Here is a 27105-nt window from a genome sequence, read left to right as displayed (position 1 = left end):
ACAGGGACACACACACACACACACACATACTGACAGGGACACACACACACACACACATACTGACAGGGACACACACACATACTGACAGGGACACACACACACACACATACTGACAGGGACACACACATACTGACAGGGACACACACACACATACTGACAGGGACACACACACATACTGACAGGGACAGACACACACACATACTGACAGGGACAGACACACACACATACTGACAGGGACACACACACACACATACTGACAGGGACACACACACACACATACTGACAGGGACACACACACACACATACTGACAGGGACACACACACACACATACTGACAGGGACACACACACACACATACTGACAGGGACACACACACACACATACTGACAGGGACACACACACACACATACTGACAGGGACACACACACATACTGACAGGGACACACACACACACACACACATACTGACAGGGACACACACACACACACACATACTGACAGGGACACACACACACACACACACAGATACTGACAGGGACACACACACACACACATACTGACAGGGACACACACACACACACATACTGACAGGGACACACACACACACACACACATGCTGACAGGAACACACACACACATACTGACAGGAACACACACACACACACACATACTGACAGGAACACACACACACACACACATACTGACAGGGACACACACACACACATACTGACAGGGACACACACACACACATACTGACAGGGACACACACACACACATACTGACAGGGACACACACACACATACTGACAGGGACACACACACACATACTGACAGGGACACACACACACACATACTGACAGGGACACACACACACACATACTGACAGGGACACACACACACACATACTGACAGGGACACAGACACACACACACATACTGACAGGGACACAGACACACACACACACATACTGACAGGGACACACACACACATACTGACAGGGACACACACACATACTGACAGGGACACACACACATACTGACAGGGACACACACACATACTGACAGGGACACACACACATACTGACAGGGACACACACACACACATACTGACAGGGACACACACACACACATACTGACAGGGACACACACACACACACACACACACACATACTGACAGGGACACACACACACACACACACATACTGACAGGGACACACACACACACACACACATACTGACAGGGACACACACACACACACACATACTGACAGGGACACACACACACACACACACATACTGACAGGGACACACACACACACACACACATACTGACAGGGACACACACACACACACACATACTGACAGGGACACACACACACACACATACTGACAGGGACACACACACACACATACTGACAGGGACACACACACACACATACTGACAGGGACACACACACATACTGACAGGGACACACACACACATACTGACAGGGACACACACACACATACTGACAGGGACACACACACACACATACTGACAGGGACACACACACACACATACTGACAGGGACACACACACACACATACTGACAGGGACACAGACACACACACACATACTGACGGGGACACAGACACACACACACACATACTGACAGGGACACACACACACATACTGACAGGGACACACACACACATACTGACAGGGACACACACACATACTGACAGGGACACACACACATACTGACAGGGACACACACACATACTGACAGGGACACACACACATACTGACAGGGACACACACACACACATACTGACAGGGACACACACACACACATACTGACAGGGACACACACACACACACACACACACACATACTGACAGGGACACACACACACACACACACATACTGACAGGGACACACACACACACACATACTGACAGGGACACACACACACACACACACATACTGACAGGGACACACACACACACACATACTGACAGGGACACACACACACACACACACATACTGACAGGGACACACACACACACACATACTGACAGGAACACACACACACACACACATACTGACAGGGACACACACACACACACACATACTGACAGGGACACACACACACACATACTGACAGGGACACACACACACACATACTGACAGGGACACACACACACACACATACTGACAGGGACACACACACACATACTGACAGGGACACACACACACACACACTGACAGGGACACACACACACATACTGACAGGGACACACACACACACACACATACTGACAGGGACACACACACACATACTGACAGGGACACACACACACACACACACATACTGACAGGGACACACACACACACATACTGACAGGGACACAGACACACACACACACACATACTGACAGGGACACACACACACATACTGACAGGGACACACACACACATACTGACAGGGACACACACACACATACTGACAGGGACACACACACATACTGACAGGGACACACACACATACTGACAGGGACACACACACACACATACTGACAGGGACACACACACACACATACTGACAGGGACACACATACTGACAGGGACACACATACTGACAGGGACACACATACTGACAGGGACACACATACTGACAGGGACACACATACTGACAGGGACACACACTGACAGGGACACACACACACACACTGACAGGGACACACACACACACACTGACAGGGACACACACACACACACTGACAGGGACACACACACACACACACTGACAGGGACACACACACACACACACACTGACAGGGACACACACACACACACACACACTGACAGGGACACACACACACACACACACACTGACAGGGACACACACACACACACACACACTGACAGGGACACACACACACACACACACTGACAGGGACACACACACACACACTGACAGGGGGACACACACACACACACACTGACAGGGACACACACACACACACACACACACACTGACAGGGACACACACACACACACACTGACAGGGACACACACACACACACACACTGACAGGGACACACACACACACACACACTGACAGGGACACACACACACACACTGACAGGGACACACACACACACACACTGACAGGGACACACACACACTGACAGGGACACACACACACACACTGACAGGGACACACACACACACACACTGACAGGGACACACACACACACACACTGACAGGGACACACACACACACACACTGACAGGGACACACACACACACACACACACTGACAGGGACACACACACACACACTGACAGGGACACACACACACACACACTGACAGGGACACACACACACACACTGACAGGGACACACACACACACACACACTGACAGGGACACACACACACACACACACTGACAGGGACACACACACACACACTGACAGGGACACACACACACACACTGACAGGGACACACACACACACACTGACAGGGACACACACACACTGACAGGGACACACACACACACACACTTACAGGGACACACACACACACACACTGACAGGGACACACACACACACACACACACACACTGACAGGGACACACACACACACACACTGACAGGGACACACACACACACACACTGACAGGGACACACACACACACACTGACAGGGACACACACACACACACTGACAGGGACACACACACACACACACTGACAGGGACACACACACACACACACACACTGACAGGGACACACACACACACACATACTGACAGGGACACACACACACTCTGACAGGGAGAGATACACACACTGACAGGGAGAGACGCGCACGCACACACACTGAGAGAGAGAAACAGACATGCACGCATTATTGTTAATCATTCAGCGTGTCCCAGAGAAAATTCCAAAAATGATTGTGATTGTCCAGCCACCAAAATAGATCTTTCTTGACCATGAAAGGATATCAAGATCTCTTGAATCAGGTCCTCATTCGAAAACTCAGCTCTATTTGACGTATCCTTATATGCCACTCAACCCATCTTGTAAGTTCTATCGAAGAGAATAGACTGACCAGAAGATGATAAACTAGGAAAAATCCCTGGAGAAAAATATAAGACTAATATATTAGCAAGTGAAGAAATAATTACCTGCAGTCAAAGAACGTATTGAAAAACCACCGCAGGAAGGAGAAAACCAGACTTCAACCAGCGCAATCGTGAGCATCAGGGACCATCAGGAGATGGGACAAACCCATAAATAGATGTTTGGGGATTAAAGTGAGCCCAAGGGAAATCATGTCCAATGGACCAATCCGGCATGCATTCCACCTTTATTTCACAGCTGTGATAGGCCTAAACTGCCGGACGTACATAGGTGTGAAAGTCGCTGTGCATTCCACCATGCTTTCCACAGCCGGAACGGATTCGGAAAGTGGAAGAAAAGGAGGGAAACCCAGAAGTCGAATAGACAAACAGTAATAAAAGGAGGAGACCCCAGCCACCCTCTTGGGGGTAAATAATTGTCCAATAAAGCAACAGAAAACCTGTCTTCTTGACAATTCGGCCAATGAACCAGAAAAGTGAATATGTGTGGGAAATCCAAGATACCTCGTCAGTCCACAATTAGGCAGGTGTATCCATATTCGGGAATTATCACCTCAATGGTGGCACATCCAGCTGCTACCTATAGCGTCACTACAGCATAATTCCACTGTCGCTAAGGGGAGAATCCCCTATGGGGTCGCCCTTGGTGAGGTGCCATGTCCTGAAGCTACCATGGGGAAAGAAGTTAAACCCCCACGCGCTAGGGATATTTTTAGACACAAGTAAACCACAAAAGAAAAAAGAAGGTGCAAAACAATCCTGTCTGGTGGGATGTAGGGAATGAAGTCTTTTTATTGTTTAAGCATGTGTTTCTGTCCAATTTAGGAGTGGGAGGAAGTATTTACATCTGTAGTGCCGCCATTTATTTATCCGTGAAAGTATTTTTTTTTTATTATTATTTTTCAGATTTTTAGGTTGCAGCCTTATGCTATAATTGTTTAAATTAATTTTTTGACATCAATCTACACCTTAAAGGGACACTCCAGGCACCCAGACCACTTCTGCCCATTGGAGTGGTCTGGGTGCCAACTCCCACTACTCCTAACCCTGCAACTGTAATTATTGCAGTTTTTTATAAACTGCAATAATTACCTTGCAGGGTTAACTCCGCCTCTAGTGGCTGTCTACTAGACAGCCACTAGAGGTCACTTCCTCCTTCATAGCACAGGAAACCTGTGCTAGAGCATCGCTAGACGTCCTCACGCTGTGTGAGGACCTCCAGCGTTGCTCATTTCCCCCTGGGAAAGCATTGAAATTATTTTTCAATGCTTTCCTATGGGGAGCGCTAATGCGCATTAGGTCTCTTCGGCTGGTGGGCGGGATCAGTCTCACCCACCGGCCGACGCAATACAGAGGAGGAGCGGCGCGGAGGAGGAGACAGCGGCGAGGGACATCGCCGCTGCCTCAGGTAAGTGACTGAAGGGATTTTCACCCCTTCAGTAACTGGGGATTGGGGTGTGGGAGGGAGAGGGACCCTCCAGTGCCAGGAAAACAGATTGTTTTCCTGGCACTGGAGTTTCCCTTTAATCCATAAGGACAAAGTTTTGACAATGTATTAAAACTGGTGCCCAAAAGGTAGATCCCCAGATGTTGTAGAACTACAACTCACATGATGCTTTTTATGCCTTGAGAATGGCAGTGCATCATGTAAGCTGTAGTTTTAAGGTTAATATAGCATTATAGTAATAACACTTGAGATTATACACTTTGGTGGCTTTGTATCATTAACAGTATAACCCTTTCGACTTTGTAAGTCACAGTGGCTCACTGTTCTGTTCCACTGTCTCCTGGTGTTGCCACATTTTTTATATATATATTTATATTTGTGTTTTGGTGGGTCACTATACCAACCGCTACTTTTATTTTTAGTTATAATTAAAAGCTAAGTTTTATTGTTGGGAATTAACTACCGTATATACTCGAGTATAAGCCGACCCGAATATAAGCCGAGGCCCCTAATTTTACCCCAAAAAACTGGGAAAACTTATTGACTCGAGTAAAAGACTAGGGTGGGGAAATGCAGCAGCTACTGGTAAATTTCTAAATAAAATTAGATCCTAAAAAAATTATATTAATTGAATATTTATTTCCAGTGTGTGTATATAATGAATGCAGTGTGTGTGTATGAATGCAGTGTGTGTGTATGAATGCAGTGTGTGTGTATGAATGCAGTGTGTGTGTGTGTATGAGTGCAGTGTGTGTGTGTGTATGAGTGCAGTGTGTGTGTGTGTATGAGTGCAGTGTGTGTGTGTGTATGAGTGCAGTGTGTGTGTGTGTATGAGTGCAGTGTGTGTGTGTGTATGAGTGCAGTGTGTGTGTGTATGAGTGCAGTGTGTGTGTATGTGTGTGTTGCAGAGCCTTGGGGGGGGGGGCAATTTTATTATTTTTTTTTACATTATTTTAAGATTTTTTTTCATTCTTTTTTTTTTATTTACTTATTATTTTTTTTAATTATTTTCATATTTTATTATTATTATTTATTATTTGTAATGTTATTTTTTTTTTAATTATTATTTTATTATTAATTTATTTTTGTTTCGTCCCCCCTCCCTGCTTGCTAGCTGGCCAGGGAGGGGGGCTCCTTCCCTGGTGGTCCAGTGGATGGGCACTGTGTAGGAGGGGGCTGTGTGGGCTGTGAGAGAGCGTTACTTACCTCTCCTGCAGCTCCTGTCAGCTCTCTCCTCCTCCGCCGGTCAGTTCAGCTCTTCTGTCAGCTCACAGTGTAAGTCTCGACACTGGGAGCTGACCGAGGTGCTGAACGGACGGCGCAGAGGAGGAGAGAGCTGACAGGAGCTGCAGGAGAGGTAAGTAACGCTCTCTCACAGCCCACACAGCCCCAGTCTGTATTATGGCAATGCAAATTGCCATAATACAGACTATTGACTCGAGTATAAAGCCGAGTTGGGGTTTTTCAGCACAAAAAATGTGCTGAAAAACTCGGCTTATACTCGAGTATATACGGTACCTACTTTTTCCCACTTCAGTTTCCCTCCAGATTGAGGGAAACCCACTCTATCAGGATTATTTCTACCTATTTTTCCTGTCCTTTCTCTCTACGTTCTTTCTATTATTTTGTATTTTTGGTGAATTTATTTCACTAGGGGTTAACCCCCAAGTAGGAGAAATCCACTTATATATCCCCCCTCCCCCCCCCCTTTTTGACTTGAGATTATCTCGCCCCGAATTGATAAAATAAAGTGTTTTACTTACCTTTATTTTACTCCCTTGCCTCTCCGATCTCTGTGCTGCTGCCCCATCTCCCTGGCTAATGTAATCACTAGGAGGTGCGTGCACAGGAATTCGCCCTCATCACCAATCAGGATGAGTAGTTTGGAATACCACTTTAGTCCTTGTACAAGTAGATTATTTATTCATTTTTAATTTCCACACCCTTGCATACATTCAATGTATATAAAAAGAAAAGTGGGGGGTTGACACTTCAGGTTCTGAGTATTTCTTTAAGCAGGTGATAATCAGGATTCATTGAGCATGGGGAAAGAGTTTAATACACAGGGTGGTGGAAATAGAGAAGGGAACTACATAGATATCGTTATTTGGTCATATTTATTAACTGCTAATCAATTTATATTAACATTGGAATTTACATCCTGCAACAAGTCAATTCACCGTGGATCCGTCCTTATTGTATACTTGGTCTGCATGGTTGAATGTTCTTTTATTTAATTATTTTTCTTTAGATCACCAGCAAAAAGGAAAAACAAGTCATCTGGCAAACGAAGCAAATCACCCAAGTATAAGAGAAGTAGAAGTAAGAGCAGAAGTCCACCTCACTTGATGGTTAAAGTGAAGCAGGTAATTAAAGTCTATTTTGTGTTTATTGACTGAAATTCCTTTGGAATCTGTTCCTCATGTTTTGATTGTTCTGCACATTTTAGCTTCTCTAGAAATGTGATAACCTGTAAAATCCTTCAAGAGGGAGGGTTGTGTTGTGTTTTTTGATGTATTATCATAATTTCTTTCAATCTTGTTGATATATTGTGTATTGTTTATCACTTTTGTCTGAGGATATAACCTCTGAGAATGCATAGATATCAGTCATGCAAGTTTAATTGGCATAACTATAAATATTGCAGTGTATGTTTTAGGGCAGTTTTGGAGATTTGGCCCTGTGAATTGCATAATTTATGAGTGGTTCCTAACCTTTTTTTCACTGGAGGGCCCCTTGGCAGCCTTTCCATAAATTGTACTCTTTATATTAGCAAAATGTTTGTTATTAATATAGTTGCTGTTATTTTATTTCTCTGCCCCAGGCTCCCCCTGCTTCTCTTCTGCCCCAGGCTCCCCCTGCTTCTCTTCTGCCCCAGGCTCCCCCTGCTTCTCTTCTGCCCCAGGCTCCCCCTGCTTCTCTTCTGCCCCAGGCTCCCCCTGCTTCTCTTCTGCCCCAGGCTCCCCCTGCTTCTCTTCTGCCCCAGGCTCCCCCTGCTTCTCTTCTGCCCCAGGCTCCCCCTGCTTCTCTTCTGCCCCAGGCTCCCCCTGCTTCTCTTCTGCCCCAGGCTCCCCCTGCTTCTCTTCTGCCCCAGGCTCCCCCTGCTTCTCTTCTGCCCCAGGCTCCCCCTGCTTCTCTTCTGCCCCAGGCTCCCCCTGCTTCTCTTCTGCCCCAGGCCCCCCCTGCTTCTCTTCTGCTCCAGGCTCCCCCTGCTTCTCTTCTGCCCCAGGCTCCCCCTGCTTCTCTTCTGCCCCAGGCTCCCCCTGCTTCTCTTCTGCCCCAGGCTCCCCCTGCTTCTCTTCTGCCCCAGGCTCCCCCTGCTTCTCTTCTGCCCCAGGCTCCCCCTGCTTCTCTTCTGCCCCAGGCTACCCCTGCTTCTCTTCTGCCCCAGGCTCCCCCTGCTTCTCTTCTGCCCCAGGCTCCCCCTGCTTCTCTTCTGCCCCAGGCTCCCCCTGCTTCTCTTCTGCCCCAGGCTCCCCCTGCTTCTCTTCTGCCCCAGGCTCCCCCTGCTTCTCTTCTGCCCCAGGCTCCCCCTGCTTCTCTTCTGCCCCAGGCTCCCCCTGCTTCTCTTCTGCCCCAGGCTCCCCCTGCTTCTCTTCTGCCCCAGGCTCCCCCTGCTTCTCTTCTGCCCCAGGCTCCCCCTGCTTCTCTTCTGCCCCAGGCTCCCCCTGCTTCTCTTCTGCCCCAGGCTCCCCCTGCTTCTCTTCTGCCCCAGGCTCCCCCTGCTTCTCTTCTGCCCCAGGCTCCCCCTGCTTCTCTTCTGCCCCAGGCTCCCCCTGCTTCTCTTCTGCCCCAGGCTCCCCCTGCTTCTCTTCTGCCCCAGGCTCCCCCTGCTTCTCCTCTGCCCCAGGCTCCCCCTGATCTTCCTCTGCCCCACCACCAGCCAGCATTTGCCATTAGCACTGTTTCTAGGGCCTGCAAAATCTTATTAAAATGTTTATAAAGGGAGGCCCATGATCCTCTCAAGATCAAAATGGATTTCTCCTTATCACTCATAGATTTGAAGATCATTACAATGGATTACTTGTCCAGAGTTCTTGGTCTTCAAGCAACCGTGCTTTCAGACAAAATAATAAAATTAAGGACTGTTCTATATTTCCGCCCACATATTTTCCAATAGTGGATTATAATCTGGAGAGAAAACAGGGCAGCTGCTGCCTACATAAATCACCTGGGTGTTGTCTAGAGTCCAACAGTGATGGAGATAAAACCTCTTGTGCTATGGGCACAAGAGCCGTTTAAAGAGCAAAGACAATTTATATGCTGACTTTCTAAGTCGACATACGATTAACAATCATAAGTGGTCCCTCTCCAAAGCCATAATCAAACAGATATGCCATAAATGGGCCTCTGTTAAATTGACCTTGTGACCACAAGCAAGAAGGTCAATTCAAAGCCTTTTATTCCTGATCCAAAAGTATTTTGAACGGATGCTCTAATTCCTGAGAACTCTAGGCAACTTGGTTTGCTTTCCTATGTTAAGGAAATGCCTACAGGGACATCTTGTCCAAATTCGATCAGACAACACAATGACAGTTGAATATCTAACCTCAACAAGAGGGACCCATTCTCCCTCCCTGACATGGGTGTGTTCCTGTGTGATTCTGAGAAAACGTCTTAACTTTTTGCCCTTACTCTGGTTTCTTGTAAAGGAGAAGCTGTCTCTGTATCCACTCTTAGTTCTTGAAATGTCTCCATTACCTGCAAAGTCCTGAAAGATGGGCCCACTCCATTTGATCTGTCTCTTTATCTGGGGCGGCTGAATTTGAGTTCTCCATGGAAAACTGTGCTGCTCCTTGGCAGTCTTTGAGCACCTACATTTGACTTTACAAACCTTTGATTTTGGCTTCCTCGGATGCAAAATTTGGATAGAGGGTCCATTCTGATGTTTTTTGCATCTGTTACCTTCTGTCTGTCACTTACCGGTAATTTTCTTTCTTGGGTACAACTTATATATGTTGCCTTGATTAACCAGAAAAAAATATTTTTACTCACTGTAATTTTCATTATTTTCGATGGCAATACATTTAGTTTCCACTCTGTTGCCTAGGTTTTTTTGTTTGGGAAGCTTGTAATGAGACTGGTGGAACACAGTATATAAAGTTTTGCAAATCTTTAATCATTATCCTGTCCTGATAAGCTGAGAGGGCAGATCTACCTGCAGTCATTGGAAAAAGAAAGTACAGTCTCTTTGAATTCTGTGGTTTCACATCCGGACATCCTTGGCGGTAACATAATTAACCGTACAGTTTAAACACACATTTTAACCCAATTTCTATAACTTTAAAACTATACATCACATTCACATAAAACTTACATTTTTAGAAACAGTATAATTATGGGAACAACATATCCAAATTTCATTTGTAGCCGTTTCGGGAGTTAGCTGGTAGTTTCTTTTGACTGACCACACGCACATTTTCATGCCCCAAACAGTTCCAGAGATTTCAGCTATGCGGCCGGTCTATTCATTACAGTTCGAATGGTCGAACACCGTTCGACTCCACTTGAATATAATAGTTCCAGGTAAGGTAAAACTTCTGCCATGTTCGTGCCGTTGAGGAGCCGATTTCAGTTCCATGAACTCAATGGCAAAACACAGCTGACCGCGTTCGGCTGAATTAAAATGGCCGCCGCCAAGTGTTTGTTTTTTTAATGGCGGCCACTTCGGCTGCATCCAATGTGCCATATAAAAAGTACAGATCTTTACCCAGAGCATTTAAAGGGCCAGAAACAATCCAATAAAAGTCCATAAGCCCAAATGACGCTTTTAAAAGGCAATACATCCCAGGGGCCATAGTCACAGGGCAGGAGGTGGGCAAGCAGGCCCCTCCAAAAACTCATGGCGAACTCCCTAAAAAAGGGGGGTTTGCCACACTTAGCATGTCTTAAAATTAAGTAAATACAATCTCAGATGAACAACACATAACATATTACAGGGTAAAAATGTATTTCACCAAAATGTAACCAAAATTGAGAAGCCATTTGTGAAAAACGAAGTACACCTTATGATTCAATAGCTTGTAAAACCACCATTAGCCGCAATAACTTGATGTAGTAATTTTCTGATTAACTTTATGTCTCTCACATTGTTGTGGAGGAATTTTGGTCCACTCTTTACAACGTTACTCTTAAGGTCCCGCCACAGCACTTCAGCTAGATTGAGGTTTGGACTTTAACTTGACCATTGCAACACCTTGATTCCTTTAATTTTTCAGTCATTCTGTTGCAGATCTGCTTGTCTCCTTCTAAATATAATAAAAATGAGGCTTGATTATTAATCTGTGGGTATGTATTAATGTTTCTTTTGGATATGATACTGGAACACAAGGCTACTGTCCATTAACATATCAAAAGACCCCTTATCTAAGAGGGGGAATCTAGACATATTATTGTTATATATTATTTATATAGCGCCAACAAATTCCGTAGCGCTGTACATATGACAAATTAGAGAGTTAGTTTATATTTAAACCAGACGTCCAGGCCTCTTATGTGTGACTTCTCACACCTTACAGAGTAGCTCTATTGGGCTCCCAGCTTCAAAGAGGAATTTAGGCTGTAAACCTTCTTCCCTCCCATACAATCAAATTGACCCCTTTTGGAATTGACAATACCACATCTACTAAGCAGCTAGTTCATCTATGCACTACACAAAGTACAATAAATGACAATATTCCATAGTGCAACAATGAATTATGCACCCTTGCTGTGACAGGAGGTGTTTGTGCCGATATGATCTGTTTTGGTTTTGTCAAACGTAGTGCTTTGTATTATGGAAAGACTTTTTCAGTTTGGTCTCATCTGCCCAAGGGACATTTGGACATTGTTCCTGAAATCTTGTGGTTTGATCACATGCAACCTAAGCTATGCTTCCATCTTCTTTTTAGAAAGAAGAGGCTTTCTCCTGGCAAACGTTCCAGACAAGCCATACTTGTTCAGTCTTTTTCTAATTGTAGTGTAATTACATTTAGCATGCTAACTGAGGCATGTAGAGTCTGAGGTATAACTGTTATTTGTTTTTGGTTTTCTTTGCAATTTCTCTGAGCATTGCATGGTCTGACCTTGGGGTGAATTTGCTGGGACGTCCACTCCTGGGAATATTGGCAACTGTCTTGAATGTTTTCCACTTTTGAATGATTTCTCACTGTAGAATGATAGACTTTAAATTGTTTGGAAATAACACTTCCCAGTTTGATGGGCAGCAACAATTACTTCTCTAAGACATTGCTGATATTGTTCCTCCTTGGCATTGTATGAACACACCTGAATGCTCCAGACGAGCAACCATTAAAACTTTGTATTTTATAGAGGTTGTGGTCACACTTGCTGATGATCAATTAATCGTTTGGTTAGGAGCACCTGTCTGCTACTTGGCATCTAAATCTGTATGTAAGTAGTAAGGGTGTGCTTGGTTTTTCACACATGGCTTCTCAGTTTTAGCTTTATTTTTGTTAAATACATCATGATAGTGTTAAATGTCATGTGTTTTTGTTCATATGATCTTGTATTTAATTGCTAATGAACAGATTATTGTTATATCTTGATATATTAAAACCATATTATATGTAAAACCATATAATTCAAAGAAGGTGTAATTTTTTTCCCCATGACTATATATCAGGGACAAATGATGGTAAGTATGAATACATTTTCTGTGTGTTCACTTAGAAGTTTTTTTTAATCTCTAGCTCTGTTAATTGCAGATTATGTTAACGTAGTGTACGTATAATCTTAATTTTAATAATGACAGGAGGCGAGTATTTTGCATAACTTTCTTTACTTATGCCTCCAGCAGCACAAGTCAATCAATCAAAAAACTTTAACCAATCCTAGGCCAACATAGCCTGCATATAAGTCTTTGGTGGGCGTGTCTATTCCTCTTTCTTTGATGTGAGAAGTCCTGTAACGTCAGGATGTGAGGTATCTTTTAAACTGGAACTCTGTAACTTGAACGAACGTAGCTTGGATTGGAGCTTGATGGATATTGTTGTCCGGCTCCCAAGTCATCTTATGCTGGAAAAAAACGGAAATAGGTGAAAGATGTGGAAGTGAACTATTGTCCGCATGCAACCTAGACCTGATTCAGTTACTAAACATGACTAAGTATTAGGTTATAGTATTGACAGTACTATGAGTAGTTAACTAGTAAATTCTATACTGTTTACGTGAGGTTTATGCTAGGAATGTAACAGTCTGTCATGATGTCACAATTGTCTGTAAAATGCTATAAACAGCGAGTATCAAGGGGGGGAACAATCTCAAGATCTACGGGGGGGAAAATACTCGCCTCCTGTCATTATTAAAATTAAGATTATACGTACACTACGTTAACATAATCTGCAATTTTATTACATGACAGGAGGCTTCCTATTTTGCATTTTTAACGCTGCGGTAACAACGAAAAAGATGCGTGAGATGTCTGTCGAAAGTAGAAAACTCGGAAGGTGTTTTCTCTAGTCCAATCTGCCGAGCGCAGGATGTCCGTGAGTGAAGCTCCCGCCGAGTATGCACGCGAAGCCGCCGCCCCGCGTACCGAGTGGGCCCCGAAATTCGGTTCTACCCCTGCAAGGGATAAGAGCCATCGTACCCATCTGGCCAACGTAGTGGTAGTTACTGGTTTGTATGGTTTGGTGTAAGATACCAGAAGTTGACCTGATCGGTAAAAACGGAGTGGTTCGGTAACTTCTACGTACCGAAGCAAAGTGGTCACGACGCATAGCCGCGGAACCGTCGGAAAAAATGGATAAGACACGGATGTGGAGTCCGTCTTAGTCCTGCGAGATACCGAGAAGGTAACCCCTACTGGTGTAATAGTGAAACCATCTATGTCAAAAGCCCTAACGTCTGCGACCCTACGAAACGAAACTAAACATAGGAGGAGAGTTAGTTTGGCTGATAGTTGTCTCAGTGACAAGGTCTCGTTGTCAGGCCAGTTCCTAAGGAATCGGATAACTATATCAACGTCCCAAAGAGTGTTATACTTCGGTACCGGAGGTCTGGCTAGTCTGATGCCCCGCAGTAGCCGGCATACCAGAGTGTTCTGACCCACTGGTGTACCGTCTATCGGGGTGTGGGCCGCCGAGATGGCGGATCTGGTGATATTAATTGAGCGGAATGCTCTGCCTTCTGAGAACAGGTTTGACAGGAAATTTAGAATGCAGGGAATAGGTGCTGTAAAGGGATCAAGGTCCCTTTCCATCCACCAGCGGTTCCATGTGTTCCATGCGGATAGGTAGCTACGTCTAGTGCCCGGTGCCCAGGAGTCCCATAACAGGTCTCTAGTCGTCTGCGATAGGCCTGAGACGTTCCAGGATCCCCGGAAAGACTCCAGGCTACCAGTTCCAGCCGGTCTTGTGTAATCAACGGATGAGGTTCCCCGTCTGGGTTCACCAGGAGGAATGGGAACACTGGTAGTAGTAGCGGATGGTCCTGTGATAGAGCTAGTAGGTCCGGGAACCATGCTTGGCTCTTCCATAACGGTGTGATCAGAATCAGAGAGGTCCCTGCTCTGCGTAGGTGGTGGAGGACTCTCGCCAGCATCGAGAAAGGTGGGAATGCGTAAGCTCCTGACTGTGGCCATTGTTGCAGGAACGCATCCACTGCTTCGCTTTGAGGGTCCGGGAGCCAACTGTAATATCTCGGTAGTTGAGTGTTCGTCCGTGATGCGAAGAGGTCTATGTGTAGCGGACCTCGTATCTGCCTTATCCTGCGGAAGATGGTGGTGTCCAGGCGCCAGTCGCTGCTGTCTCTCCAGTGTCGAGAGAACCAGTCTGCAGTGAGGTTGTTGACACCCGGTAGATATTCTGCCTTGATCGTGATGTTGCGGGGTAGGCAGAATCGATAGATGTCCCTCGTTGCTTCCGTCAGGGCCCGTGATCTGGCTCCGCCCAGGTGGTTTATGTACTGGACTGCCGAAATGTTGTCCATGCGCAGGAGTATGCAGCAATTGGACATGTTCTTGGCCAAACTCCGGATCGCGAAGGAGCCCGCTATCAACTCCAGGCAGTTGATGTGTAGGAGTTTTTCTTCCTCCGACCATGGCCCTCCGGTGGACGCCTGTGTGCAGTGGGCTCCCCAGCCCCATAGGCTGGCGTCTGACTCCAAGACAAAGTCCGGATTCGGACCGAATATGGCTCTGCCGTTCCAGGCTTCCATGTGCAGGAGCCACCATCTGAGTTCCGTCCGTATTTCTGCTGACACTGGGATCCAGTGGTCGTATGTCTGACCTTGTCTCAAGTGATATGCCTTCGCCCGTTGCATGGCCCGGTAGTGTAGCGGTCCCGGGAAGATCGCTTGTATGGAGGACGATAAAAGGCCTACCATTCGGGCTAGGAGGCGAAGCGGTATTGAGTCTTTTCGAAGTACCCGGCGTATCTCTTTCCGTATTGCCGCAATCTTCGCAGTGGGTAAACGGAGGGTACATGTCCCCGAGTCTATTTCGAATCCCAGGAACTGAACCACCTTGGCAGGTTGTAGAGAAGATTTTTCTCTGTTTATGATGAAGCCCAAAGATTCCAGCAAGAGCACTATGAATCTCGTTTGAGAGTGAAGCCTGGGCGCTGATTCGCAGAAAATCAAAATATCGTCCAGGTATATCAGGCAGCGGATGCCTTTCTCCCTTAGGTAAGCCATTACCGGCTTCATGAGTTTCGTAAAGCACCATGGTGCTGAGCTGAGGCCGAATGGGAGACAGGTGAATTGGTAGGAAAGGTGGTTCCATGTGAAGCGGAGGAAAGGACGGCTGACGCAGGCTATCGGTACCGATAGGTAGGCGTCCTTTAAGTCTAGTCGAGTGAACCAGTCGTGTTGCAATAGTAGGTCTCTTAGAAGGTGGATTCCTTCCATTTTGAAATGCCTGTATGTGACGAAAACGTTCAGTTGCCGTAGGTTGATGACTGGTCTGTAGTCTCCTGTTTTCTTTTGGACTATGAAGATGTTGCTGAAGAAACCCGTATCGTCCGGGGCGACCTCCACCGCCCCTTTGTCGAAGAGGGTTTGAATCTCCTTGCCTATGATTCCTGTGAGTGTTGCCGACGCTCTTATTGGAGGTGGGCGTCGGTCTTGTACCGGGGTGTCTGAGAACTCGATCTCGTAGCCGGTTACCGTATTGAGGATCCAGCTGTCCGAAGATATCTTCTCCCATTCCTGTGAAAAGAGAGACAGTCTGCCTGCAGTTATGTGGGAAAAAAGACAGGGTGTGTCGGGGATGCTCACCTGTATTGAAACGTCCGCGTCCGCGGGTGCGGGTGCCTCTGGAACGGAAAGATCCTCTCTGGAAGTTGGTTCTTGAGGTTGGGAAGAAGGCTTGAGATGACTGGTATCTGGGGCCTGTAGGCCAGAAGCGGCTGGTGGCTCGGCCCCTTTGGCGACCAGCCCTGCCAAAAACTCCACGGCGTGGTGTGGTGGTGCAAAAAACTTGCCTGATGGAGGTCTGAGCCTTATTCAGAGTGGTGAAGATGCTTACATGTTTCTTGAGTTCAGTTATGAAAGAGTCACCGAAAAGTTGACCGTTCGCCAGCGGTCCCATTTCTTTTTTACCCAGCTCCATCAGTTTTGGGTCCATCTTGAGTAATGCAGTTCTGCGGCGTTCTGCGCACATTGCCGCGTTGGTGTTACCCAGCATACAGATGGCCCGTTGCGCCCATTCACGTATAGTGTGGGCATCCAGTGTGGTGCCCTGGGATAGGGCTAAGTCGGCCAAGTATAGCATTTTTGCTAGAGGGCCCAGGATGTCTAAGAGTTTGTCTTGGGATTCCCTAAGGCCCTTCTCTATCCCTTTTCGCGGGTCCCGACCTGCACGGGACATGAACAGGGATACGGTAGTATCAAATTCCGGGGTTAGTGCGATTTTATCTGGTAGTGTGGGTCTTGGGCATTCTGCCCGTAGTCTCGCCCTTACTTCTTTGTCCATTGGCTTTCTCAGCCAGAAATGGACGAACTGAGTCAGGTGTTCTGGCAATCCCCATTCCGTTGATCTTGGATGTCGGATCGTGCGGGGGTCGAACATGGTTGCTCCTTGGGGGTCTATGAAGGTGCCCTCTTCCTGAGGGAATTCCTGTTCAAGGTATGAGTCTTGATCATAGTCTCTGTCGTTTCCCTGGAGGTCTAGCCATTCCTCGTCTTCCGAGTGTGAATCTCCCGCCTTCCATTCATCCATGATGTCAAGTGATGGTGGGGGGTTGTGATCATCGTCCTCCGAGGACGGAGAATATGGAGGGGAAGTTCCTCTCTTCATTGACTGGCGGCTCTTCTTCAGCGGTGTTTTTCCTTTCTTTCCTTGGGTGTTCGATATGGTGCCCTTCCGTTGCCGTTTTGTAGCGTGGTAATCTCCGAGAAGGGCATCGTCAGTAAAAACCGTGGGTTGTTCAATAGCCGTGTCCGGTTTTGGGTTCTGCATAAGCAGTTTGTCGATAGCTTTCTCCACGGAGGCGGCTACCGCCGAGTTAATGAGTGCCTGCCAATCTGATGGTGGTAACTGTGGTGAATCACTCATCTTGTGTTGTGTGTTGGGTCTGTCTGTGGAAGACAGGAAAGTGTTAGGAACTGAAATGCGTGGAGTGCCGTATGATACAGTTCATGTATAGAGTCACATATATATGATAGTATGGCAGGGAACGAGCCTGCTGTTATTGAGTCACTAGATTTAATAGCAGGGGTAAGTCTGCTTGTATCGGTTCAGTTAATATATATATATATATAGCAGGGGATGAGCCTGCTGTCACTTGTTTGAGGCTGTTTGCAGCTAGGCACTTATATATATATATATATATATATATATATATATGTAGCAGGGGATGAGCCTGCTGGCACTATGTCACTTGATTATAGCAGGGGATGAGCCTGCTGGCACTATGTCACTTGATTATAGCAGGGGATGAGCCTGCTGGCACTATGTCACTTGATTATAGCAGGGGATGAGCCTGCTGGCACTATGTCACTTGATTATAGCAGGGGATGAGCCTGCTGGCACTATGTCACTTGATTATAGCAGGGGATGAGCCTGCTGGCACTGGCACTTATTTAAAACAGATGATGGGTCTGTTTATATAGTGACTCTTTGACTCTTCTGTGTATAACAGGGTATGAGCCTGTTGCACTAGTGACTCTAGATGTAATGCAGGGAATGAGCCTGCTTGAGCTGTGACTTTGAGAAATACAGCAGGGGATGAGCCTGTCTGTATTGTGCCTTTAAAAGTATAGCAGGGGATGAGCCTGCTAAAACTGTGCCTTTAAGATGTACAGCAGGGGATGAGCCTGTCTGTACTGTGCCTTTAAAGTAAAACAGGGGATGAGCCTGTTTAAACTGTGCCTATAAGATGTACAGCAGGGGATGAGTTTGTCTGTACTGTGCCTTTAAAAGTATAGCAGGGGATGAGCCTGCTTAAGCTGTGTCTGTAAGATATGCAGCAGGGGATGAGCCTGTATGCACTGAGCCTTTAATATGTCTTAGCAAGGGGAAGTCTTAGGGTACTGATATCACCAAATATACACAGTGTAGGTAAACCAAAATGACATATTGACATAAACCTGTGAGGAGAAAGAAGGACGGGTCGTTTGAATCACGACCGTTAGGAGCGCTAATGGCCGTCGTGGGTCTCGCGGAAGCGAGATCCAAGATGGCCGCCGTTCGCGCCAAAATGACAGTGCGGTCCGCGATCGTGAACGCGGTCCGCTGTCAAGCCTCTAAATGCCGCACAAATAAGCGGAATGCCCCTCCAACCCCACACCCACCTCCCAAAGGGTCCCTAAGCGAGCTCCATACCCCAGAAAAAAGCGCGGTCGCGGAAAAAACGCCGCGGGTAGGAGACAGTAAAGGGTGAGAGGAGAGGTAGGGCAGAGGGGGAGAAAAAATAAAGGACTAGTAAAATAAACATATACAAATAAACATTAGATAATGGAAAACAATGAATATTATCCTAGCAATATGAAATGAATATAAAATAAATAAGCTCTGAAGGTAGTACTCTGACCTGTGCCTTCTGGAAGCAGCAAAGAAAGAGGAATAGACACGCCCACCAAAGACTTATATGCAGGCTATGTTGGCCTAGGATTGGTTAAAGTTTTTTGATTGATTGACTTGTGCTGCTGGAGGCATAAGTAAAGAAAGTTATGCAAAATAGGAAGCCTCCTGTCATGTAATAAAATTTAACTTTAATCTCACACAGGAGTTTCCTGCAGACTCTAGGAGGCAATTAACAGAGCAGGATATAAGCTATTCTAAATTAACCACACTGCTGTAAAGGAAGTTTAAACATTAGATCTCTCTTTACATGAAGTGTGTAGGTGAGGTTAGGGATGCAAAAACAAATAGATTTAACACCTAGATGGCAGAGAACTAAACAGTGAGAATGCAGGGCATGATCTGTACACCCAAATCTTTTCATTAAGCACTGCAGAATTAGTTGGCGCTATATAAATTTAAATAATAATTAAGCTACAGTTGGTTTTGGTGTTTTAGTGTTTTTTTTTTTTAACTTGTTACCTAGCCAAAAATTTGTATATGAATGTACTTGCTGTCATTTTATAAGCATGGTTTATAACTATACAATTTGTTTAATTTATTAATAGGAGAAACAAGAACATTCTCACAGGTCAAATGAGGAGAGACAACCCAGAGAAAGTTGGGAGGAAAATCACAGACAGAATAGAAACAGAGACCACACAGACAGAGGTCGGTATAACATTTCCCGGCCTAGAGAGAGAGATCGAGAAGAACATAATTTGAGAGACCAGGCAGCAGAGCGGGAATTTCATAATGAAAGAAGGAGAGAGAGACGCCAGAGATCAGAGCAAGAAGAACAGTTGGAGAGTCAGAGTACAGATCCTAGTAGTGCTCCGGCTAATAAGGAGAAACCCAACTTTGAACTGTCTGGTGCATTGTTGGAAGATACCAATACTTTCAGAGGAGTTGTGATCAAATACAGTGAGCCAGCAGAATCTCGTATCCCAAAGAAGCGTTGGCGTCTCTACCCATTTAAAAATGATGAAGCCCTCCCTGTCATGTACATCCACAGGCAAAGTGCATATCTCCTCGGAAGGCAGAGACGTATTGCTGACATACCTATAGACCACCCATCTTGCTCAAAACAACATGCTGTTCTTCAGTATAGGTAATGATTGCATACTTTTTATTTTTGTATTAAGTGTTATAATGGAATATTATGTGTAAGCCATGTTAAATTTGTATATAACAGACGATCTAGGATCAAGAGAGTTGTATAGGAGTTTTTTTTTTTTTTTTTTATTCTAAAGAGTGATGCCATCATAGCATTTTGACTTCTTTCCTAGGACCCGCCAGATTAAGGTCATTTGCTGAGGGAGATCAGCAAGGCTTAGATCAGGAGAGCTTAAAGGAATACCAAGGGTACCATAACAACTTAATCAAAATGAAAGACCTTGGTGCTGGCTCGCCTTAAGGGGTAACCACACAGTCTGTGCCGAATTGCTGAATTTACCTGCCTCTGTTTTCTCAAAACGGGGAAACCAGAAGACTCATGCAGCGTTACTGCTGATTGCCTGAGAGTCGTTAGCTGCTGCTCTCAGACCTCCTGTGATCATAACAACTTCGCTTTGATGAAGTTATTATGGTGCCCAAACTGGTCCTTTAATGGAAGCTAGTAGCAAACCTAGGACCACTTACATTGGTGAGTTGTGGGGGGAGCTCCAGCTCACTGTAGTGGTTATGGTACATGGAGTGTTATTTTGTGAGTTCTCCTTTAGTGTTCTCTCTCCCATAGTGAAGTTAATATGTCTGAGGTTCGCTAACTGTTTGCATGTTAATAATTACCAACTATAACTCTGTTAGATCTGTACTCTAGGGTGTTCCTAGTGTTAGTTTGCCTCTCCCGTTTCCATTAATACAGTCTTGGAGCAGATTGCAAAGGATGCAGAGGTCAGAATTATGTGTGCCTGCAGAATCAGCAGAGGAATAGGCAACTGGGGAAAAAACTGAAATTGTTAATATCAGCCAATCATATGCACTTCCTGGCCAGTAAATTAAATGATGAGGACATTAAATAACAATGAAGATGAACATATTTGTACATAATAATAGAATTACTCTTACAAATTAATTATTTTGTTTCAGAATGGTATCATTCACCCGTGCTAATGGAACACTTGGACGCCGTGTAAGGCCATATATTATTGATCTTGGTTCTGGCAATGGAACTTACCTAAATAACCAGCGCATTGAAGCACAGCGGTACTACGAACTTAAGGAAAAGGATGTACTAAAATTTGGTTTTAGTAGCAGGGAGTATGTGATTCTTCATGAGTCCTCCGACACTTCTGAAGTAGACAGAAAGGACGATGACGACGAAGATGATGAGTATGAAGAAGATGAGGGTACTGACAGCTAGCAAACCTGCCAAGCTAGAAACTGGAATTAAGGACTTCAAACTATTATTGTTAAAGGGGCCAGTATGACATTTCTCTGCAGAGTGCCATGTTGCAGTCCTCTTTATTTAAGAGAAATTATTAATGCGGTTTCAGGAGAGAAAAAAATGTACATTTTTATATATATTTTTTCAATTTATTTTTGTTTTCTTTTTTGACTTGGTAAGCCACTTAGGATCAAAGTGATTTAATGGATAGTGACCAGTTCTGTGATCCAGACAGACAGACAGACAGACAGACAGACAGACAGACAGACAGACAGACAGACAGACAGACAGACAGACAGACAGACAGACAGACAGACAGACAGACAGACAGACAGACAGACAGACAGACAGACAGACAGACAGACAGACAGACAGACAGACAGACAGACAGACAGACAGACAGACAGACAGACAGACAGACAGACAGACACTAAATAAAGTGAATCTGACACCTGCTAGGAAGTTAATTTATGATCTTAACCATGTCCCTGCAAGCCCCATCTTATAAACCCCATCTTATTTTCTAAAGAAATTGTGTTTTTAACTAAGTGTGCAATTGTCCAATAAATGGACCATTCTTAATCTGCAATATTATTATTTGCATCATCAAATCAGTAATCCCAAAACATTAACATGATCGAAAACCATTTAAGTTAAAAAAAAAAAAAATCTATTTGTTGCATGATCAGTTTTTGAAAAGCAAACCAGAACTGATTTGAATCACTTCCTTGTGTAAAATAAGACAGAGGGTTGGTTATCATCTGTTCACCTGATCCTAGATACACAGAACAGTTGTGATTAATAGCAGTGGATGTCCTGTTACTCAGGTTATAATGAAAAGTTTTTTTTAGCCAGGGCACATGGGACTGGATTTCCTGCAACAAAATATTTTTTATTTTATTTTAACCAGCAGTACTTGCATGTGCACAATCAAGCACACTAATTATCAAACAAATAATGGCTTTAGTATCGCTTGAACATCAAATTTGCAGTGTCAGATTTTACAAGGTGGGGAATATATATTTGTTTTTTATTTATTTTTTTTATACTATTTTTCTACAACGCAGTCACCAAAGGTTCATTTGTTTCTACTGCACATTGTTTATAGGTGGAAAAAAAAATCTTACATGTTTTCATTTTAAGGTTGATTGACTAATGGCAAATTAAAGACTTAACGGATCACTATAGGGTCATGTATTCCTGACCCTATAGTGCTAAACCCACCATTTAGGTGGCTTGGCCCCCTATAAAAGTTTAAAACTCACCTTATTTCCAGCGTCACGCTGGTCTGCTGGTGCTGGCTCTGCCCCCTTTGTGACATCATCAAAATGATCGATTTTTAGCCAATGAAAAGCATTGGATTGGCTAAAATCGGCATGGGGGCCAAATGCCATTTTGGCCAATCAGGACCTCCTCATAGAGATGCATTGATTCAGTGCATCTCTATGAGGAAAATTCAGCGTCTCCATGCAGAGCGGCAGGGCTGCTTACTGTGCAGCTCTGAGCCAGGAAGCCCCTCCAGTGGCCACTTGGAGGTGTCCCAAAGTTAATGTAAACGGCAGTGTTTACATGAAAATGCCTGAAGGGAGCTATTCTACTCACCAGAACAATTACATTAAACTGTAGTTGTTCTGGTGACTAGAGTGTCCTTTTAATTGCAAAATGTGGGGAAAACTAGCTGCATGACACAAATTCTACAATTGGGCTGATTTTTTTTTCACCCTGGCTATTTTGATATTAAGTTCTGCAATTCAGTTTTCAATTCAACAACATTTACTGTCTAGAGAATAAAACCTTCTAAATTTAATTTATTTTAAGTGTCAAGCTTATACTTTTCTGTTTTACATTAGTACCTCTCTGTAAATAAGTGTGGATAAATCAACATGTCCTTTTGAGTTTTATTGTAAAGATCTATGTCTTTGTAAAGTGAGCAGTGCCAGGACTGTGTTAAAATAAGTATTGTACTCTTTATATTTCACATTTATTTTTATTTTTGCAGAAATGCAGTGAAATAAGATGATACATAAAAATTTTCTTTTCTTTAATATTTTTTTTGTGGGTAAAATTAACTTCCGTGTAATTCTTAAAATGAATGTTTCCATTTGATATTTTAAGAACCTGCTTTAATGAAAGCATTTGCATTATTTTGGGCCTTCTACACTGTAAAATAAATATACTACCATGACCTGCCTAATTTACTTAATATTTTTTTGTTTTTTGTTTTGGTATTCTTGTATAATTTATATATTAATATACATACACATGCATAAAACATGTAGACATTACTGTATACCATTAACAATATCCCGTGCATATAAGAACTTATGGATCCTGTTAGGGTTTGCCAGGATACTTCCATCAGAAAATACAAAAGTCGTTATGTCAAGCAAAAACAACATAATACAGACCCCCCCCCCCCAAAAAAAACAATCATTGCCAGGTCACCGGGATAAGTGAATTGCCATCATTTTACCGAACAGGGAGGATTAGACACAAACAATACTTCTAGTCAATCTATATTACCAAGTAAAATCGTTGCTCGTATTACATACTTTTCAGTTTATCTAGCCAACTCTGAATATGAATAATATTTAAACTGGTCTTGTTGAGCCATTTTAGCCCTCCTTCCATTCTGCACTGGAATACGATTTGACTCTTCAGGCTTAACCAGCTTATTGATTCTCTTGATTTCCAGTGTCATGCTAGGTGTTTTGTGGGCTGTCATTAATAAATGGGCTTTTGAAATGACCTTAGGGACTATTTGTTCACAAAATATATTTTTCAAAAGTCCCAGTTTTTGTTAGTCTCCCTTTAACATTGCTTTCTGTAAGAAGCCCTTAACTCTTAAAAAGGTAAACATTTCCTTAGCAGGTAGATTGTATTTGAAGTTCAGCTCGGATAAAGTTTTCATTTTCTCATTGGGATAAAGGTCACCCACTTTAATAATGCCAAATCTAGTCCATTTATCTAATGTAAGGTCTTGAATATTTTTTTATTATAGCTATACCAATGGGATCAATTATTTTATCTAAATATTTTTTAGCGTTTAAAGTTCCACAGACTTGCATATATAATGCTTTTGTATGATTTATTTAGAATGGAATTTGCAAAACAAAACAGGTGAGAATACAACTTTAACATTCATTTATTGGAGAGGTGAATATGAAACTATGGCTGAGGCCATAAAACAGTTGTAGAAGACTGCATTTAAGTCACCAGTTACAACTTTTTGAACAATTGAAAGCAGCATTCAATTAAGAGTAAAAATGTCCATTTTAAATGGTTAGGTTATTTAGAAAATAAAGGTTTTACTTACCTTTTTCCAGCATTTAGAATCTCTCAGCGCTGCTTACTGCTGTATCTTCTGCAACATTATCGAGGAGGCATGACTCTTTCCCCCCTCCCCTCCCTTCCATCAATGGTCCATTCCAATGCTTCTCGTAGAGTAGCATAGTGGACCCGATGCACATGCACCGCGAGTTGCACGTCTGCAGTGCTTCTCATAGAAAAGCATTGGATCCATGACAGAGTTTTACAGCGCAGTGGAAGTGCGTCTAGTGGCTGTCAGTATTGATTTGATGCTTATAGTACCCCTTTAATCTTAAATTTATATTAAAATAGCATAACATTTTCTGACTTGAAACTTTCCTTGCTGAACTGTATAGTTGAGATTTCAATCTATAGAATACCATGTATAGTATAGCAATGAGTCAGTTATATGTCAAAATTAGTATTCGTAGATATTCAAATCTTGAGCATTGTGTTATGCAGTCATGCAATTTGAGGGACAGATAATTGTCTAGAGCTTATCCAATTAATGTATTTGAGAAAGCATTTCTTGTGTTCTAAAAATATAGGAAAGATTTTCTTAAAACTGAAAATTTAAATGATACAAAATAAATGCATGGGTTCAATTCCAATGAATTTGTCCTTTTGGATCTGCATTTATCCTTGAGCACAGCCATCACTAAAGTCAAATGTGTAGCTTTATATGTAAATAACTCCCAAAAGGTGTTTTTGTTTTTTTTTTAATGATGCTCTAATTGAACAAGTGTCAGGGATACACACTAATGCTAGAAAAAGCATATAGGATGTTTACCTCACAGTACGATCATATACACACCTCCTAATAATCCATCTTGGCTATGGTGTGTGAGCAGGTGTGTAAGTGATAACATTTAAAACCTGTACTGTGACTTTTGCAACTCCAAAAAATTATAAAAACATTTCAAATGATGGAATATATAAATTACATTTATGTCATATATTTACCTGCTCAGTATGTAAAACACAATATGTAGGTGAAATATTCCAATCTCTAAAAAGCATGATACAAGTACAATTTGGATTTTATAGATCTTGGGTGACTTTTTCAAGGACATACAGGCGGTATCACACAAAGACTTTTGGCACTTACAAAGTACATTTGACTCCCCTCCCCCCCCAGACCAATGTCACTATGCAAATATTTGCAAGAAAATTTCATAACGAGGTGCCTGGTATCTAAGCACAAATATAGCAATATTACTAAGTGACAAAGACTGGAATTAAATTTTCTAAAGACCTTACCATCACAATACAACCAGCTGACAAGGGTGGCAGTATTTTGATTATGAACTATTAGAATTATCGTATGGACATCTTGGAACATGTATCTGCTTCTTTCACTTAAACATTGATTTACCATGACACGGGCGCTGAATTTGCTCAAATACTCTGTGAAACTGTTGAGAAGGGGGTACAAAGATCTGCCATCTCTAGTGGCCTTTTTAATTTCATGAGTGAACCCAGACCCAAGTGTCCCGTTCCAAACATTTACAAGAACGCCCACCGGGAAGACGTACGGTCTCAGCGAATGGGGGCCTTTTGGAACCTATTTCTCTATGGCTGGACAAAGTTCTTGGTGTATTTCTGACTTATGGGTTACTGTTGTAAAATCAGTTGTATTAGCTGCTCTGAATTCAGGTTCGAAACCTTGTTTATAGCCCAAATGAGGGCCAGAAGAAAATGTATGGAAGTGACACATAATGTTTGGTAAGTTGAGGTTGTAGGCCACATGAGGGCTGAAAGCTCATCAAGGAAATTTACTTTTATAGCCTCATTTGGGACTCTGATGTTTTTTTTTGGTTAAATCGTGTCCTT

At 43.8% G+C, this 27105-nt stretch overlaps 1 protein-coding gene across 1 annotated transcript in view; it reads left to right on the top strand.

The window, feature by feature from the left end:
- Positions 1-22250, top strand: part of SNIP1 (Smad nuclear interacting protein 1) — a 31541-nt gene extending 9291 nt beyond the window's left edge. Inside the window, exons 2-4 of the mRNA XM_063444490.1 lie at positions 7827-7941; positions 20147-20688; positions 21666-22250. Of these exons, the coding sequence (XP_063300560.1) occupies positions 7827-7941; positions 20147-20688; positions 21666-21939 (931 nt within the window). The 3' untranslated portion in view covers positions 21940-22250. The remainder of the gene's footprint in view (positions 1-7826; positions 7942-20146; positions 20689-21665) is intronic.
- Positions 22251-27105: the final 4855 nt, after the last annotated feature.

Source organism: Pelobates fuscus, chromosome 1 (assembly GCF_036172605.1).
Source record: "Pelobates fuscus isolate aPelFus1 chromosome 1, aPelFus1.pri, whole genome shotgun sequence".
NCBI lineage: Eukaryota > Metazoa > Chordata > Amphibia > Anura > Pelobatidae > Pelobates > Pelobates fuscus.
This window is presented reverse-complemented; position numbering and strand designations above follow the sequence as displayed.